This window comes from Salvelinus fontinalis, unplaced genomic scaffold, assembly GCF_029448725.1.
Source record: "Salvelinus fontinalis isolate EN_2023a unplaced genomic scaffold, ASM2944872v1 scaffold_0240, whole genome shotgun sequence".
Classification (NCBI taxonomy): domain Eukaryota; kingdom Metazoa; phylum Chordata; class Actinopteri; order Salmoniformes; family Salmonidae; genus Salvelinus; species Salvelinus fontinalis.
In genome coordinates this window covers 99240-115516 of record NW_026600449.1, presented here as the reverse complement: position 1 = coordinate 115516, position 16277 = coordinate 99240, and the positions used below count along the sequence as shown (strand labels likewise).

The 16277-nt window shown below is 43.4% G+C and overlaps 1 protein-coding gene across 1 annotated transcript in view; it reads right to left on the bottom strand.

The window, feature by feature from the left end:
• The window catches only part of LOC129844847 (cadherin-like protein 26), a 28340-nt gene extending 13463 nt beyond the window's left edge, over nucleotides 1-14877 (bottom strand). The window contains exons 1-14 of the mRNA XM_055913004.1: nucleotides 14813-14877; nucleotides 10265-10336; nucleotides 10071-10163; nucleotides 9702-9863; nucleotides 9438-9585; nucleotides 9035-9207; nucleotides 8262-8390; nucleotides 7927-8112; nucleotides 7266-7543; nucleotides 6996-7141; nucleotides 6603-6830; nucleotides 5870-6091; nucleotides 5381-5511; nucleotides 1100-1183 (exon numbers count right to left, since the gene is read on the bottom strand). Coding sequence (XP_055768979.1) covers nucleotides 1100-1183; nucleotides 5381-5511; nucleotides 5870-6091; nucleotides 6603-6830; nucleotides 6996-7141; nucleotides 7266-7543; nucleotides 7927-8112; nucleotides 8262-8390; nucleotides 9035-9207; nucleotides 9438-9585; nucleotides 9702-9863; nucleotides 10071-10163; nucleotides 10265-10336; nucleotides 14813-14842 — 2082 coding nt within the window. The 5' untranslated portion in view covers nucleotides 14843-14877. The remainder of the gene's footprint in view (nucleotides 1-1099; nucleotides 1184-5380; nucleotides 5512-5869; nucleotides 6092-6602; nucleotides 6831-6995; nucleotides 7142-7265; nucleotides 7544-7926; nucleotides 8113-8261; nucleotides 8391-9034; nucleotides 9208-9437; nucleotides 9586-9701; nucleotides 9864-10070; nucleotides 10164-10264; nucleotides 10337-14812) is intronic.
• Nucleotides 14878-16277: the final 1400 nt, after the last annotated feature.

Below are 16277 nucleotides of genomic sequence, written 5' to 3'. Positions count from 1 at the left end.
TTTGAACACTTTTGGGATGAATTGGAACCCCGACTGTGAGCCAGGCTTAGTCGGCCAACATCAGTGCTCGACCGCACTAATGCTCTTGTGGCTGAATGGAGGCAAGTCCCCGCAGCAATGTTCCAACATCTAGTGGAAAGCCTTCACAGAAGAGTGAAGGCCGTGATAGCAGCAATGGCGGGACCAAATCCATATTAATGCCCATGATTTTGGAATGAGATGTTCAACGAGCAGGTGTCTTCGTACTTTGGTCATGTAGTGTATGTCACTCAGTGCCCTTCTAAATCTTCTGAATCTCACTGATGTGGTCCACCGGGCCTACTTCACCATGCACACTGTGTCCTGCCCAATCCACTACACTCAATATCGTAGTACATACTAATTCGCTCCATAATATCCATACACTCGATAAATCTCTGGTACACACTACTGTGATGTGGCCTATACTTAGCTCTTTAGTAATCACATCTGTACTGTATTCTATAATTAATCTTCACCCTTTACAAAATGCAAGTCTCCTCCAAGACTTGTAAGCAAATGTTTAGGTTTTTAAACCTGTTCTGGGGGCTCTAACACATTCTTTGAGCAGATGAGTCATCTTCCCTGCACAGTCAGCCTTACCATATAAATGTGGTTTGGAGAATGTAGTCAGTGTTGTAGGCTTACTCACTCTGCATGTGGCACATGTGCTCATGAGTCACACCCAAATCATGGATGTGATCTCTTTTACTCTCTCATTGGTACTACAGAACTAAATTATGCTAATAGTGACTGAACCTGCTTCATTCAGTGATTACCATACATACCGTACCTATTAGAGGGAAGCACACACCGTAGACAGAAACTACTAATTACCTGTAACTGTCGTGATTTTAATTACTTTTTCCTCCATCATATGACACCTCACACACTCTCTCACACAACTCCACCTAACCGTGCAGAACACACCCACAGACACGTCATTGAAAAATCTCAGGCCCTGTGTTGACCATAGACTGTTTTTTGTATTTTTAAATAAGGGCTGTGACACGGAAAAAGATGAGTTACAGAAAGAATGAAAAAGAAGACAAGAAGAAAGTAAGAATAGTGTCCAGTTTACCGGTATGCCTGGGGTGGTCTGCTTCATTCCATCTATCACTTCCCTGTTAGGAGCGGTGGGGGTCAGGATCAACATGGGCTCACCCTAAAAGGTAGGGACAGGAGGAGAGGGAGAGGAGGAGAAGAAAAAAAGGTGGATATGGGTATAAGAGCAGCAGAGAGGAGACAGGAGAGGTAAGTAGAGAGTATTGGAAAAGAAGAAGAGTTTATGATTGCAGAGGAGAGGAAAGAGATGAGGAGAGGAAAGAGATGGGGAGAGGAAAGAGATACCAGGAAAGAGATGACAAGAGGAAAGAGAAAAGAGATGAGGAGAGGAAAGAGATGAGAGGAAAGAGGAAAGAGATGAGGAGAGAAAAGACGAAAGATATGAGGAGAGGAAAGAGATGAGGATAGGATAGAGATGAGGAGAGGAAAGAGATGAGGAGAGGAAAAGACATGAGGAGAGGAAAGAGATGAGGAGAGAAACGAGATGAGAGGAAAGAGATGAGGAGAGGAAAGAGAAAAGAGATGAGGAGAGGAAAGAAATGAGGAGAGAAAAGAGATGAGGAGAGGGAAGAGGAAAGAGATAAGAGATGAGGAAAGAGATGAGGAGAGGAAAGAGATGAGGAGAGGAAGGAGGAAAGAGATGAGGAGAGAAAAGAGATAAGAGAAAAGAGAAAAAAGATGAGGAGAGGAAAGAGAAAAGAGATGAGGAGAGGAAAGAGATGAGGAGATGAAAGAGAAAAGAGACGAGAAGAGGAAAGAGAAAATAGATGAGAGGAAAGAGATGAGAAGAGGAAAGAGATGAGGCAAGGAAGAAGAAAAGAGATGAGGAGAGGAAAGAGAAAAGAGATGAGGAGAGGAAAGAGAAAAGAGATGAGAAGAGGACAGAGAAAAGAGATGAGGAGAGGAAAGAGAAAAGAGATGAGAGAAAATGAACATTGAAAGTTATTACAAGATGAAACATCATGTCAGACTACAAACTGGTCACATACCAGAGGAAGAATACCTGTCTTGCCAAAAACATGTAATTCCCAGACTCAATGACAACAATAATATAAGCACATGACTGGGGTTTCAAAGCTACTGGTGATTTACCAAAGTTACCGGAATCGTCAGTAATTTTGGTAATTTACAGAACATCTATGGCAACCTATTGTAACTTTGGTCAATTATACTTGAATAACTTAAATGTATATATATTTTATATATCTGTGTCAATATCGTTCATGAGTATCTAGTAGATAGACCATATGGTTCAAAAGAAAATTCATGAAAAAGTATCTAATTAACATTGGCATTTTTTTCAATTCCGTCTGAAACTCTTCAACTATTGACTTTTTCACAACTGCCACCAGTTTGACGCCAAAACATTGACAACAAATACATATTGACATAATAAAATAACTACATACTGACATGGTAAAATAGCTACATACTGACATAGTAAAATAAATACATACTGACGTAGTAAAATAAATACATACTGACATAGTAAAATAAATACATACTGACATGGTAAAATAACTACAAGTGTGTAATATATAAAGGATATTTCATGCTGAAACCCTCATATTAAACACCAATGGTATTGACTAAGTTGATGGTTTATATTTAAGATGACGTTTTACAGCTTTGTCATTCTATTTTTTATTTTAAAATAGTCTTGTTTAATTATTACATATTTGACATGTGATGAGGCCAAACAGAGGGCCAACCTTCGCTCTCTCTCCCCCGCTACTCTCTCCTCTTCCATCCTATCATCTCTTCCCTCTGCTCAAACCTTCTCCAACCTATCTCCTGATTCTGCCTCCTCAACCCTCCTCTCCCCCCTTTCTGCATCCTTTGACTCTCTATGTCCCCTATCCTCCAGGCCGGCTCGGTCCTCCCCTCCCGCTCCGTGGCTCGACGACTCATTGCGAGCTCACAGAACAGGGCTCCGGGCAGCCGAGCGGAAATGGAGGAAAACTCGCCTCCCTGCGGACCTGGCATCCTTTCACTCCCTCCTCTCTACATTTTCCTCTTCTGTCTCTGCTGCTAAAGCCACTTTCTACCACTCTAAATTCCAAACATCTGCCTCTAACCCTAGGAAGCTCTTTGCCACCTTCTCCTCCCTCCTGAATCCTCCCCCCCCCCCCCTCCTCCCTCTCTGCAGACGACTTCGTCAACCATTTCGAAAAGAAGGTCGACGACATCCGATCCTCGTTTGCTAAGTCAAACGACACCGCTGGTTCTGCTCAGACTGCCCTACCCTGTGCTCTGACCTCTTTCTCCCCTCTCTCTCCAGATGAAATCTCGCGTCTTGTGACGGCCGGCCGCCCAACAACCTGCCCGCTTGACCCTATCCCCTCCTCTCTTCTCCAGACCATTTCCGGAGACCTTCTCCCTTACCTCACCTCGCTCATCAACTCATCCTTGACCGCTGGCTACGTCCCTTCCGTCTTCAAGAGAGCGAGAGTTGCACCCCTTCTGAAAAAACCTACACTCGATCCCTCCGATGTCAACAACTACAGACCAGTATCCCTTCTTTCTTTTCTCTCCAAAACTCTTGAACGTGCCGTCCTTGGCCAGCTCTCCTGCTATCTCTCTCAGAATTACCTTCTTGATCCAAATCAGTCAGGTTTCAAGACTAGTCACTCAACTGAGACTGCTCTTCTCTGTATCACGGAGGCGCTCCGCACTGCTAAAGCTAACTCTCTCTCCTCTGCTCTCATCCTTCTAGACCTATCGGTTGCCTTCGATACTGTGAACCATCAGATCCTCCTCTCCACCCTCTCCGAGTTGGGCATCTCCGGCGCGGCCCACGCTTGGATTGCGTCCTACCTGACAGGTCGCTCCTACCAGGTGGCGTGGCGAGAATCTGTCTCCTCACCACGCGCTCTCACCACTGGTGTCCCCCAGGGCTCTGTTCTAGGCCCTCTCCTATTCTCGCTATACACCAAGTCACTTGGCTCTGTCATAACCTCACATGGTCTCTCCTATCATTGCTATGCAGACGACACACAATTAATCTTCTCCTTTCCCCCTTCTGATGACCAGGTGGCGAATCGCATCTCTGCATGTCTGGCAGACATATCAGTGTGGATGACGGATCACCACCTCAAGCTGAACCTCGGCAAGACGGAGCTGCTCTTCCTCCCGGGGAAGGACTGCCCGTTCCATGATCTCGCCATCACGGTTGACAACTCCATTGTGTCCTCCTCCCAGAGCGCTAAGAACCTTGGCGTGATCCTGGACAACACCCTGTCGTTCTCAACTAACATCAAGGCGGTGGCCCGTTCCTGTAGGTTCATGCTCTACAACATCCGCAGAGTACGACCCTGCCTCACACAGGAAGCGGCGCAGGTCCTAATCCAGGCACTTGTCATCTCCCGTCTGGATTACTGCAACTCGCTGTTGGCTGGGCTCCCTGCCTGTGCCATTAAACCCCTACAACTCATCCAGAACGCCGCAGCCCGTCTGGTGTTCAACCTTCCCAAGTTCTCTCACGTCACCCCGCTCCTCCGCTCTCTCCACTGGCTTCCAGTTGAAGCTTGCATCCGCTACAAGACCATGGTGGTTGCCTACGGAGCTGTGAGGGGAACGGCACCTCAGTACCTTCAGGCTCTGATCAGGCCCTACACCCAAACAAGGGCACTGCGTTCATCCACCTCTGGCCTGCTCGCCTCCCTACCACTGAGGAAGTACAGTTCCCGCTCAGCCCAGTCAAAACTGTTCGCTGCTCTGGCACCCCAATGGTGGAACAAACTCCCTCACGACGCCAGGACAGCGGAGTCAATCACCACCTTCCGGAGACACCTGAAACCCCACCTCTTCAAGGAATACCTAGGATAGGATAAAGCAATCCTTCTGACCCCCCCCCCCCCCCCCCCCCCCCTTAAAAGATTTAGATGCACTATTGTAAAGTGGCTGTTCCACTGGATGTCATAAGGTGAATGCACCAATTTGTAAGTCGCTCTGGATAAGAGCGTCTGCTAAATGACTTAAATGTAATGTAAATGTAAAATAATTAGACACCTGTGATAATCTGAAGTACCCAAAAGGGCCACTAGATGTCTTGTGATAAATTACATAACATCTGTGAAAGACACCCAAATTCTGGTAGTTTACTGGTAAACTTAGAAAGTTTCCATTACTATACCCTCCCTTTTCAACCCTACACAGGACAGCTCAGTAAGTGATTGTATTGTACACTCCTGTCATTGTGCTGAACACCCAGACACATAACTTAATGTATACATTCGGCACAAATACTGTAGATATACATGCACACATGCACGTGAACATATACACCCACACACACCTTGCATGCACTGCCCCCTGCCTCCTCGTTGTATTTGATGAGAGTCTGGTTGCCCTCTTCTTGCAGGTTGAGGGGGAGGTGTGTGAACTTCTTACCGCCACACTCACACAGCAGGAGGAAAAGCAGTAGCACTGGGAAAGGGACACACAACCACACAGTCACCACTAACAGTCATATCTCATAGCATTTTACCATACAAAAAATGAATGGATGTTTAGTGTTTTTATAACTTTTCATAGCATGCTGTATCACTGCTATCTATCAACATGTTTTAATTACAATAATGCATCAAAAGTTTGCTTTCATTTGATAGATGTGATTTAGTTTAGACTGAATTGGTGTCTCTCTCTTCATTTTTTCCACTGAATTTCAGGCCACAAGCACTAAGTTCTAAGAGTGTCTGAGTAACTGACTTACTGATTATCCACCTACTCTCTAACTATCCCTATATACTGTACAGTACTCCATTCCTATTCCCTTCTAACTCACGTAAGAGGAGCAGCAGTCCAGCCAGCAGTAGTCCTATAGCGGCAGAGCCCAGGCTGGAGCTCCGGGGTAGAGAAGCCCTACATTTGTCTTCTTTCCCACAGTCACACACTATCACCTGGACAATGTCATGTGCCTCCTGGCCTTGCTGGTCGAGGATCACCAGAGGCACCGTGTAGTTACCGTACGGCAGGGTCTTCAGACTGACCAGACCCGCCTCCATACCTGACCACCGGGGGAGAGCAAGGGAGAGTGGTGGACGGAGAGGAAAAGAAGGTAGGAGGTTAATTTAGCAATAAGTCCTGAGGGGGTGTGAGTCATGCGTATGGGTTGAGTCATGCGTATGAACAGCCCTTAGCCGTGGTATTTTGGCCATATACCACAAACCCCCGAGGTGCCTTTTTGCTATTATAAACTGGTTACCAATGTAATTAGAGGAGTAAAAATAAATGTTTTGTCATACCCGTGGTATACAGTCTGACATACCACGGCTGTCAGTCAATCAGCATTCAAGACTCGATCCACCCAGTTTATAATGATATTTAATTCTGTGCTGCTACAAAGGAAGGACCTGGCGTCTGAGTAGTGCTATTTTCTAGGTTAGCAGGTTGTATGGCGATAGTAGATGGATAAAAGCAGTGCTTTGGTGTGTGGGTGTGTGTGTGTGTCCGTGCGTATGTGTGTGTGTGTGTGTGTGTGTGTGCGTGCGTGCGTGCGTGTGTGTGATTCTGCTGACCATTGGCAGGGTCCAGTTTCCAGTGGCTCTTCAGTGTTTTGTCTCCATTGTCCACTCCCAGGGAGAAGGAACAGGGGCATCCAAAGGGAGGTTTGTCCTTGTCTTCTACTGGCACAATCACTTTGTTACCACACATGACCAGCTCCTTCTCCACCAAAGAGGGTATGTTATCATTGATATCCCCCAGGTGAACCAGAATGGTGCCTGTAGCTGTGGCAGGAGGTTTGCCTGAGAGAGGAAGAGATTCTTTAAATACTTTATTATGCTCAATACCATATACTGTACATATGCATACGTACGTACCACACACAGCTACATGCATGTTCACACGCACGCAGGTGCACACGCAGGCACACACACAGACACAGACAAACACACACCTCACGCACTAACCGTCATCTATGGCATGGATTTGGATAGTGTATATGTTGTCTTTGTTGACGTGAGGTGACTCCCGGTCCATCTTCTTCACTGTAGTAACCGCTCCTGTCTTGTTATCTATGGTGACCCAGCCTGCTGGGTCCTCAACTAACTCATACCTGGTCAGGACATGGATGGGACAGATAAATGCTTACTTTGAATCCATACTGTACATACAAAATAAATTGTGGTAATCAATATCACAACCCAGGTGAATCTGAGTCATCACATGTTGCCACCTGCCTGATTTTTCCCACATCTGAGTCAACGTCGGTGACCTTGGGCGTGTACAGCACCTTCCCTGTCACCTCCTCCTCCTTCACGTACACGTCTACCACCTTTTTGTCAAACTCCGGGGGGTCGTTCACGTCAATCACTTCCACCGCCACATTCACTCTCTGGGGGAGCGCGGTCAGGGTTTTGGGGGAGTTGGGCCCTCCTGAGCCACACACAAACAGAGGCTCCTCATTCTCCACGGCGATCTCCACGTTGGTCACCGTCGTCTTCTCAAAATCCTTCCCCTGGGAAATGTAGTCCCGTACTTATGTTAGAGCAATGTAAGTCAATACAAAACAAAAATGGAAAAAATTACTTGGAACTAGTACTATCTGCAGCAACTATCATGCAGCAACAAGACATGTGCGTTAATATGTGGAGTATAATTAATGGTCATTTTTGTAGGGGTTTATACATTTTTCATCAGGGCAAATCAAGTCTGACATTTTAAAGTGGAAATTACAAACTTTAGAAGCCTTTTTAAACTTTGAATACACTACAAGTTTGCCTTTACTGTTGTGCAGGAAAATGATCTGCAACAACAGAGTGATCAAATTAAAATGGCATATCTGTAAGTGACGTTGATGCTCAGAACCTTGAATAAGGTCATAAGGTCAAACAGACTCACCTTGATGACAGTCAGTATACCTTCGTTGGTCTTGGGGTCGGTCTCAATCTTATAGTTCCCTTCCTCGTTCCCCTTCACAATGGAGTAAACAGCCCGCCATGCGGGGGTGTTGGGGGTGTCTGCGTCAGTCACAGCCACTCGGAGTATCTCCCTATTGGACTCCATCTCCATAACCTGAGTATTGTACTGCACAGAAAGAAGGTAAAGTAAATATTTGTGTTTCACAAATCAATAAAGGCATGTTCACTCAATCAGTTGATCAATTGATCAATCAACCAATCAACCAACAAATCATTGAATCAGTCAATCAACCAGTCAACCAACTTGGAACTTACAGTCTTGTTTTTGAACACTGGCTGGTGAGTGTTGGAGTCCATTATGTGGAGGTTGACTACTGCAGTTGAGGACAGGGCTGGTTTCCCATGATCCTTAGCTTCAACAACCACTTTATACATCTTTGCTTTCTACACAAAGAACAAAATAAATGAAATATTGATCCCACCATTTTAAAATACAGATTAAAATACACATTAAGAACACCTTTGTAATATTGAGTTACACCCCCTTTTTGCCCTCAGAACAGCCTCAATTCGTTGAAGGTGTTGAAAGCATTTCAGAGGGATGCAGGCCCATGTTCAGTTCAATGCTTCCCACAGTTGCGTCAAGTTGGCTGGATGTCCTTTGGGTGGTGGACCATTCTTAATACACACAGGAAACTGTTGAGCATGAAAAATCCAACAGCGTTGCAGTTCTTGACACAAACCGGTGCGCCTGACAGCTACTACCTTACCCTATTCAAAAAGGTGCTTAAATATTTTGTCTTGCCCATTCACTCTCTGAATGGCACATACACAATTCATGTCTCATTTGTCTCAAGGCTAAAACATCCTTCTTTAACCTGGCTCCTCCACTTCATCTACACTGACTGAAGTAGATTTAACAAGTGACATCAATAAGGGATCATATCTTTCACATGGATTCACCTGGTCAGTCTGTCATGTTCATAATGTTTTGTGTATGTGTTTGTGCGTGGGTACGTCAAGTGTGTGTGTGTCTGTGCATGTAATGGCTTGTCTGTGTGTGCATATGTGTTGTAGTGGAACCTCACGTCATAGTCGAAGCAGCCGGTGAAGGTGAGCTGGCTCATCTTAGTGCCCTCCACCTGCTTCAGGTTGATCTGGGGCTCAGCTGGCTCCTGAGACAACACCCGTAAACTGATGGTGGAGTTTTCTGTGTTCGCCTCATCCCTGTCCCTGACTGTCAGAGGCACTGGCAGATAGCCTAAGACGGGGAGAGGAGGGCAGGAGGGGAAGATCAGGGAGGAGGAGGAGAAAAGGGGAAATTAGTTCCCCTTTATATGTTCTCTCTGCTCAAAAAGAGCACCCACTTGCCACTTGATTTCTCAGCCGAACGCAATGACTGATTGGTTCTTGTGCGAACAGTCTAGTTAAGTATACTTTGTGCAAGGCCTATATGCAGGCATATGATTTACAGCCTTTCTGTGTACTGACCCTCTGGTAAACTTTCTTTCACACTGGCTTTCGTGATAAGGTTCTCAAAGTAAGGCGCATTGTCATTGATGTCCTTAATCGCCACGTCGAACCCCAGAGTACTGTCCACGAGATTACCAGTCTCCTTGTCCATGATGTCAAAATTAATCTGTAGGAAATAATATTATGATTGTCAATTTATGTTTAGATATTCTGTTTGGTTAAGATAGTTTTAGGTAATCTGTCTGTCTGTCCGTCCTTCTGTCTGTGTGTGTTGATGCTCACGTGAAAGAAGGGGTATGTCTCCCTGTCAATAGCCTTGTATACATAAACCACTCCGTCCGTGTTGCCAATGGAGAACACGCCCATCGGTTCCTCGGTCACTCCGGTTCCACTTATACGGAACTGGTAGTTGTTTTTGAGCATTGGCGTTTTATCGTTGAATATCTGGAAAGACAGCCTTGTTGATGAGCAGTTTGCAGTTGTATGAATACTGGGTCCCTGGTTTAGGAGAAGCCCAAAACAGGTCCTGGGTTTACAGTATGACTTACTAGAGAGTTATGTTGGAAGCAACTGTTCTTCTGATGAATGACCATAGACTATTTATGGGCCCAGTGCTTTTGTACCTTGTTTGGTGGTGCATGATGTTTTTACCTGTGTGGCTATCTTGGGAAAAGGTCCAGGGTCCTCCTCCACTAGCTCAATGGTGGACAGGACCCACCTTCTTTTGGAACGCACCAGCAGCTCCTTTAGGAAAGGGGATGAGGGCCATTGTACTTCTTTCTATAAACTCAAAAATGTATTTCAAGATTTTCTCTCTCTTTTTTCTGGAAATGCCCATGACATACCCGCTTTTCCCGCTTGTTCATTGTATAGTTGCCGGTATCGTGTGCCATTGCTAATGCAACCATGATTGAGACCTGATGACATAAACAGTTACAACATGCAATTAGAGAGAATATATTTGTGCAAAGTAAAAAAATACATAAAGATGAAGGTGTGATTCATCCAGTCTCTCTCTCTCTTTCTCTACCTCTACCTCTCTCTACCTCTCTCTACCTCTCTACCCCATGGACACTGTTCATAGACATAATAGAAAAAACACAAATTATACCTAATGAATCATCCAATGAGGTAGCGGTTAATAGTGTGTTCGAATCCCTGAGCTGACTAAGTGAAAGAGCTGTTCATGTGTCCTTAATAAGCAAGGCACTTATCCCTAATTGCTCCGAATAAGAGTGTCTGCTAAATTACTCAAATGTACATTTCATTAGAAGGAACACTAAGAGATGGACACTTTTAGTTGGTCAAGGGATGGTCAAATGGAAAAGTTGCACCACAAATGAACAGATGAAAAAGCTGAAGAATATGTTTATGCAGGGTCAGGCATTAAAACACAACGGGGTGTGTAGTATGATGATTTAAGGAAAGCTCTTACGGTTGAAGGCAAGGTGAAGATTTATAACATTGACTTGGGATTATATTTACTGCAACCAATTGACATGTATATTACATAATAAGCAGTTTGAGAATGTAGACTACAAACGAAGGCTGTCCGCTAAACATTGACAGTTTTGGCTCAGTCCAGTAAAGAATACAAGTTCAGAGTGAAAACGCAATTCGGTAGATCCGTGATCGATTCAATTCTGGAGAATGTTACAAAGTATGATGTGAAATGAGGGCACTTGCATTCTCACCACCATGGCCTCTGATAAAGACTTTATGTTAATTCATCCTCCAGAAACCCTGCATACTCAGCTATCAACACCCATTCAATGATGTCCCATTTATCATGGGAGATTTTCAAAGTCATAATAGATTGAAAGCTCAGTGAACTCCGTACATGCTCAGACAGGTAGTTTTAGTAGAGAGTAGTTTCGCATTAACATGCCAAGAAAGTTATTTGGCATATTTCAGTAAGTGATGCTGTGAAGTGAGGTGAACAAACATGTCACTGTAAATGAGGTGAGAGATGAGACGAGACAAGCTTCACAAAATAATGGTGGTAAAAGTGTAAGGGAAGATGGTATATTTACAGTTAAGTAGAGTGTGTGCAGAGCATTGGAGAACATACGCCTGACATGATTTTCAACGGAAAGTCTAGTTGAAAAAAGTTCACCAGATAATACCAGTTTGCAAGCTAGATTCAGCTAGCCTACAGTGCAGCTAGCTAATTTCTCTGAGGTGATTCGGCTAGCTAGACAGATAATATGGACATAATCAGCTTGGTAAAACTTGGATGAACTTGACTGATGCTCCAACAGACCGAAGCAGAGATTCTAAGACTAGGGAAAATAGTATCTTCCCATCAGTTGTTGACATTTTGATTTGTAGTCTACTGGCCTGAAGCACACTTCACAGCTGAGTGTAAAATAATAGGCATCCTTGCACACTCACACTTCAAACCTCTTAAGGATCCGCCCCTTTTTTTCAATTTTCGCCTAAAATGACATACCCAAATCTAACTTCCTGTAGCTCAGGCCCTTTAGCAAGGATATGCATATTCTTGGTACCACTTGAAAGGAAACACTTTGAAGTTTGTGGAAATGTGAAAGGAATGTAGGAGAAAAAAAATCAACCGTTTTGTGTGTACGTTTTTGTACCATCATCTTTGAAATGCAAGAGAAAGGCCATAATGTATTATTCCAGCCCAGGTGCAATTTAGATTTTGGCCACTAGATGGCAGCAGTGAATGTGCAACATTTCAGGCTGATCCAATGAACCATTGCATTTCTGTTCAAAATGTTGTATCAAAACTGCCCAAATGTGCCTAATTTGTTTATTAATAACTTTTCATGTTCAAAACTGTGCACTCTCCTTAAACAGTAGCATGGTATTATTTCACTGTAATAGCTACGGTAAATTGGACAGTGCAGTTAGATTAACAAGAATTTAAGCTTTCTGCCAATATCAGATATGTCTATGTCCTGGGAAATGTTCTTGTTACTTACTACCTCATGCTAATCGCATTAGCCTACGTCAGCTCAACCGTCCCGTGGAAGGGACATGATCCCGAAGAAGTTTTAAAGACAATGTCAGTCAGATGGCAATGATATCTCCCGTTTGTCCAAAGTGTAATGGGTATCTGCCTATATGTAGCCTAACTGAACATCAGGGGCACCAGGTAGCCTAGTGGTTAGAGCGTTGGGCCAGAAACCAAAAGGTTGCTAGATTGAATCATTGAGCTGACACGGTAAAAATCTGTCGTTCCGCCCCTGAACAAGGCAGTTAACCCACTCTTCCTAGGCCGTCATTGTAAATAAGAATTTGTTCTTAACTGACTTACCTCGTTAAATAAAATGAAAATGTATTTTCCTCTAGGATGCCCACAAGCCTCACAAGACACGTCTGAAGTTGATACAGCCTCTTCCGCCAACTTCTGTCTAAAGCATCCAAACGGTTTCGGCTACACACTACTATGACCCCTCCGTGGAAAGCTGAGACTCGCACAAGACCTGTCTGAAGGTCCCCGGTACCAGATAAAAAAATGAATGGAAGTATATATCGAGATAGTTTCGTGCCTAAAATAGGAGAATAAATGCATGTAAAAAAAAAAAAAAATGTATGATCTTTCTAATGTCTCTCAGATATAGGACAGACACTTCAGAACAAACTTCGTTTAGATACTTTTTTTGGGGCTATCTGTTGTTCCATGTAGTGAATCTGTTATTCAATGTGATTATATTGGCTAATAGCAGTAATGCCAAATTCAATGTGTCATCCAATAATTGTTTATATATTTGTTTGATACCTTAAGGGATCTTAAAATTCAAAATCAAATAGCTAAATAATCCTTGGTATGACCATCTTAAAACAATTCCATGTGTTAGTTTAGACCGCCCCCCTTCACATGGCTTAGACCCTGGACGCAGGCCTGGGCAACTCCAGTCCTCAGGGGCCTGATTGGTGTCACACTTTTGCCCCAGCCCGGCTAACACACCTAACTCCAATAATCAACTAATCATGATCTTCAGTTAAAAATGCAATTAGTTTAAGTCAGGTGTGTTTGCTAGGGATGGAGAAAAGTGTGACACCAATCAGGCCGCGAGGACTGGAATTGCCCAGGACTGCCTGGAGGGTTAAAACCCCTGGCAGGTATTTTGTGCCATTGTTGATGAGGTAGGCTAGATGGACTAAAAACCTTTCAACATTCAGAGAGAAAACACTCAAAGCATTGCAAAGTGGCATACTAATGTTATAACATGATAAACTGCACCCAGATGACACTTCTGTGATCAATATTTCAGGTATGTTTACATTTATACCAGGGGTTGGAACCAGTTCATGGAACAGAACCGAAAATCAGAAAATAATTTTTTGAGGAACATTACCAGAACCGAGAACAAAAGTGATCTATACTGTTCCGGAACAGAACTGTTATTTTAAAAGCATGGGAACAGGTTATAATGTTGTTTTACACTCTGGATATTTTTTTCCAATCCCACAAAAATCACAACAAAGCACCTATGCAAAACCCTCATTGTAACTCATAAATGTATTCCAGTGTGTGTGTGTGTGAAGCCCACCTGCCACCTCCCTCCGAAGCATAGGGTACTGTAGCTACTGACGTTACAGGCGTGATTCAGAAATTAGGGAGAGAGATTTTAATTAGAGAACAATGGATACACTTTTTCAATGCCAGTTAACGATATTATAGTTATCACATTTCACATTTTATTTATCAACTACAAAAAGGTAAGAAGTGTTTTTATTTTAATTCTGGTCCAACATTAATCTTGTTAGCTAGCTAGCTTGTTAGCTAGCTCTGATCTAGCTCTGGAAAACTCTAGGTGACATTATGTGTAATGTAATGGATCTGAGATTCATGATCAAGGGCTAGCTCTGGTCCAACATTAGTTAAGCCAACTCTCGGAAATTCAAAGACATTTAATGTTCCTTCATAGAAGCCGATCCTCCGTAGGTATAATTCTGTGGGTCTAATTCAGATAATGCATGTCATAACAACAAGATGCCCAGTGCTTCATGCCCAGAGCTCTCTTCATCCGCAAAATTTCAGTCGCATGTCGCACCCTACACTACACTTCTATGTTCAATGCATGTACATAGTTTGCCCGCTCCACAGCAAGCTACTCTAGCCATTGGTGAAGCGATTTAATGTCAAGCTAAATGTAAAATGAAAAAAATATTTTAGAGATTTTAAAAGGAACAGAGAGGAACAATATTAACCATGACTTATTTTGGGTCAAAACGTTTCAGAACTTTATTTTGCTGGTCGGAACAGTGAAACTGAACACAAAAAATTAGGGTTCTGTTCAGAACGAAACGATTGGAAAATAATTTTAGTTCCAACCCCTGGTTTAGACAAATGTGCCTATTTTGTCAATGCTAATCTACTTTAGCACAATGAATTCTGTAGAAGCTGGTTTTGTACTCACTATCAGCTGAAGCAAGGACAACTTCCCCATTTTGGACCGTTCCGCTTGATATCCTCTGGGTGAGTGTCAACATCTCACCTGTGGTAGAGGAGCTTGAGACACTTGGTACAGGCAGTATGTGAGGGACGGCCCACTATCCCTCCAGGCAGAACAGGCGTGTTTGATCCTGTGTGTGTGTGTACATTATCAGGACACTAATTTCCTAACAAATCACCAGAATGTCCTAACAAGGTAGGAAAACAAGAAGATTTTAGAAAATTCTGAACTTTTATCATGTTCTGAATTTGTTTAAATGCTATTTTAGGCTTAAGGGTTGCACTCTTAGAAAAAAGGTGCTATCTAGAACCAAAAAGGGTTCTTCGGCTGTCCCCATAGGAGAACCCTTTGAACAACCCCTTTTGGTTCCATGTAAAACACTTTCCACTGAGGGTTCTACCCACTGTTCTCTCTAAGCTGTTCGCTGCACAGGACTGCACGGTCCCCGGGACTGCCCAGGCAGAGAAGAACCAAATTGAACTTCACTCCACTAGAGATTTCCCTGTTAGTTAGCACTATCAACGTTTCCCTTTACTGTGGGAATTGTGATCGAATCAACGCAATATTAGCCACTTTCAATGCAACATACAAAACGAACTATGCTTTTGTTGTAGGCAGAATGCAGTGGAGAGTAGGATTCTATTGCATTGACAGGCACTACTCAGGCCCATACTCTTCTACACAGACATGTGCGCCATAACAAGTCAGAGCTGCAGCACGCCTATATGCAAATAGACCATTGCAATGCACTGTATGGATCTGTGCCATTCAGCGGTTGTGAGTAGATGAGCTTGTTTTGAGATCAAAGCGAGAGCTACATGTAGCGACGTGAGCATATTTGTACATTTGTTCATATCCTTTGCTTGTTAGTGATTTATTAGCCCCGTTACAGATAATGTGTAGTCAGCAATGGGGGAGTGATTACCTCCTAAAAGAGCACAAAACGTGTGCATTTCTAGACATTGTTGACCAATAAAATTTATAAAAATTATAAAATAATTTATCTTTCGTCTCTGTGTTTTCATAATTTGCTGAATCTCACAGGAAACATCATCTGAGTGAGGGAAACAGCGCCCCTCTGTCTCAGTATGTGTAGCCCATGTATCTGATGCTATCTGGAACAAAAGAGTATGACATGTTGCCGCCGTAGCATTTGATTGATTGATGCTAGCAAGCATTTGTCCTCCCTTGATCATTTTTCAAAATAAAATAATTTATTTTATTGTGGGTTGTCCTAGCACAGAAAAATGCCCCCCAAGGGAAGCCAGTTTGGATTTGGCTTACACCAATCAAGTCACATCCTAAACTAAACGTCATCATTGTCAGACAAAGGTCTCTGTTTCTGGTCTGCTTGTGTTGATGTCCTGCAGTAGCTAGTTTTCTAAATCAGCCCTTTCCTAAGCCATGGATGGAGATTTGGATTTGGTCT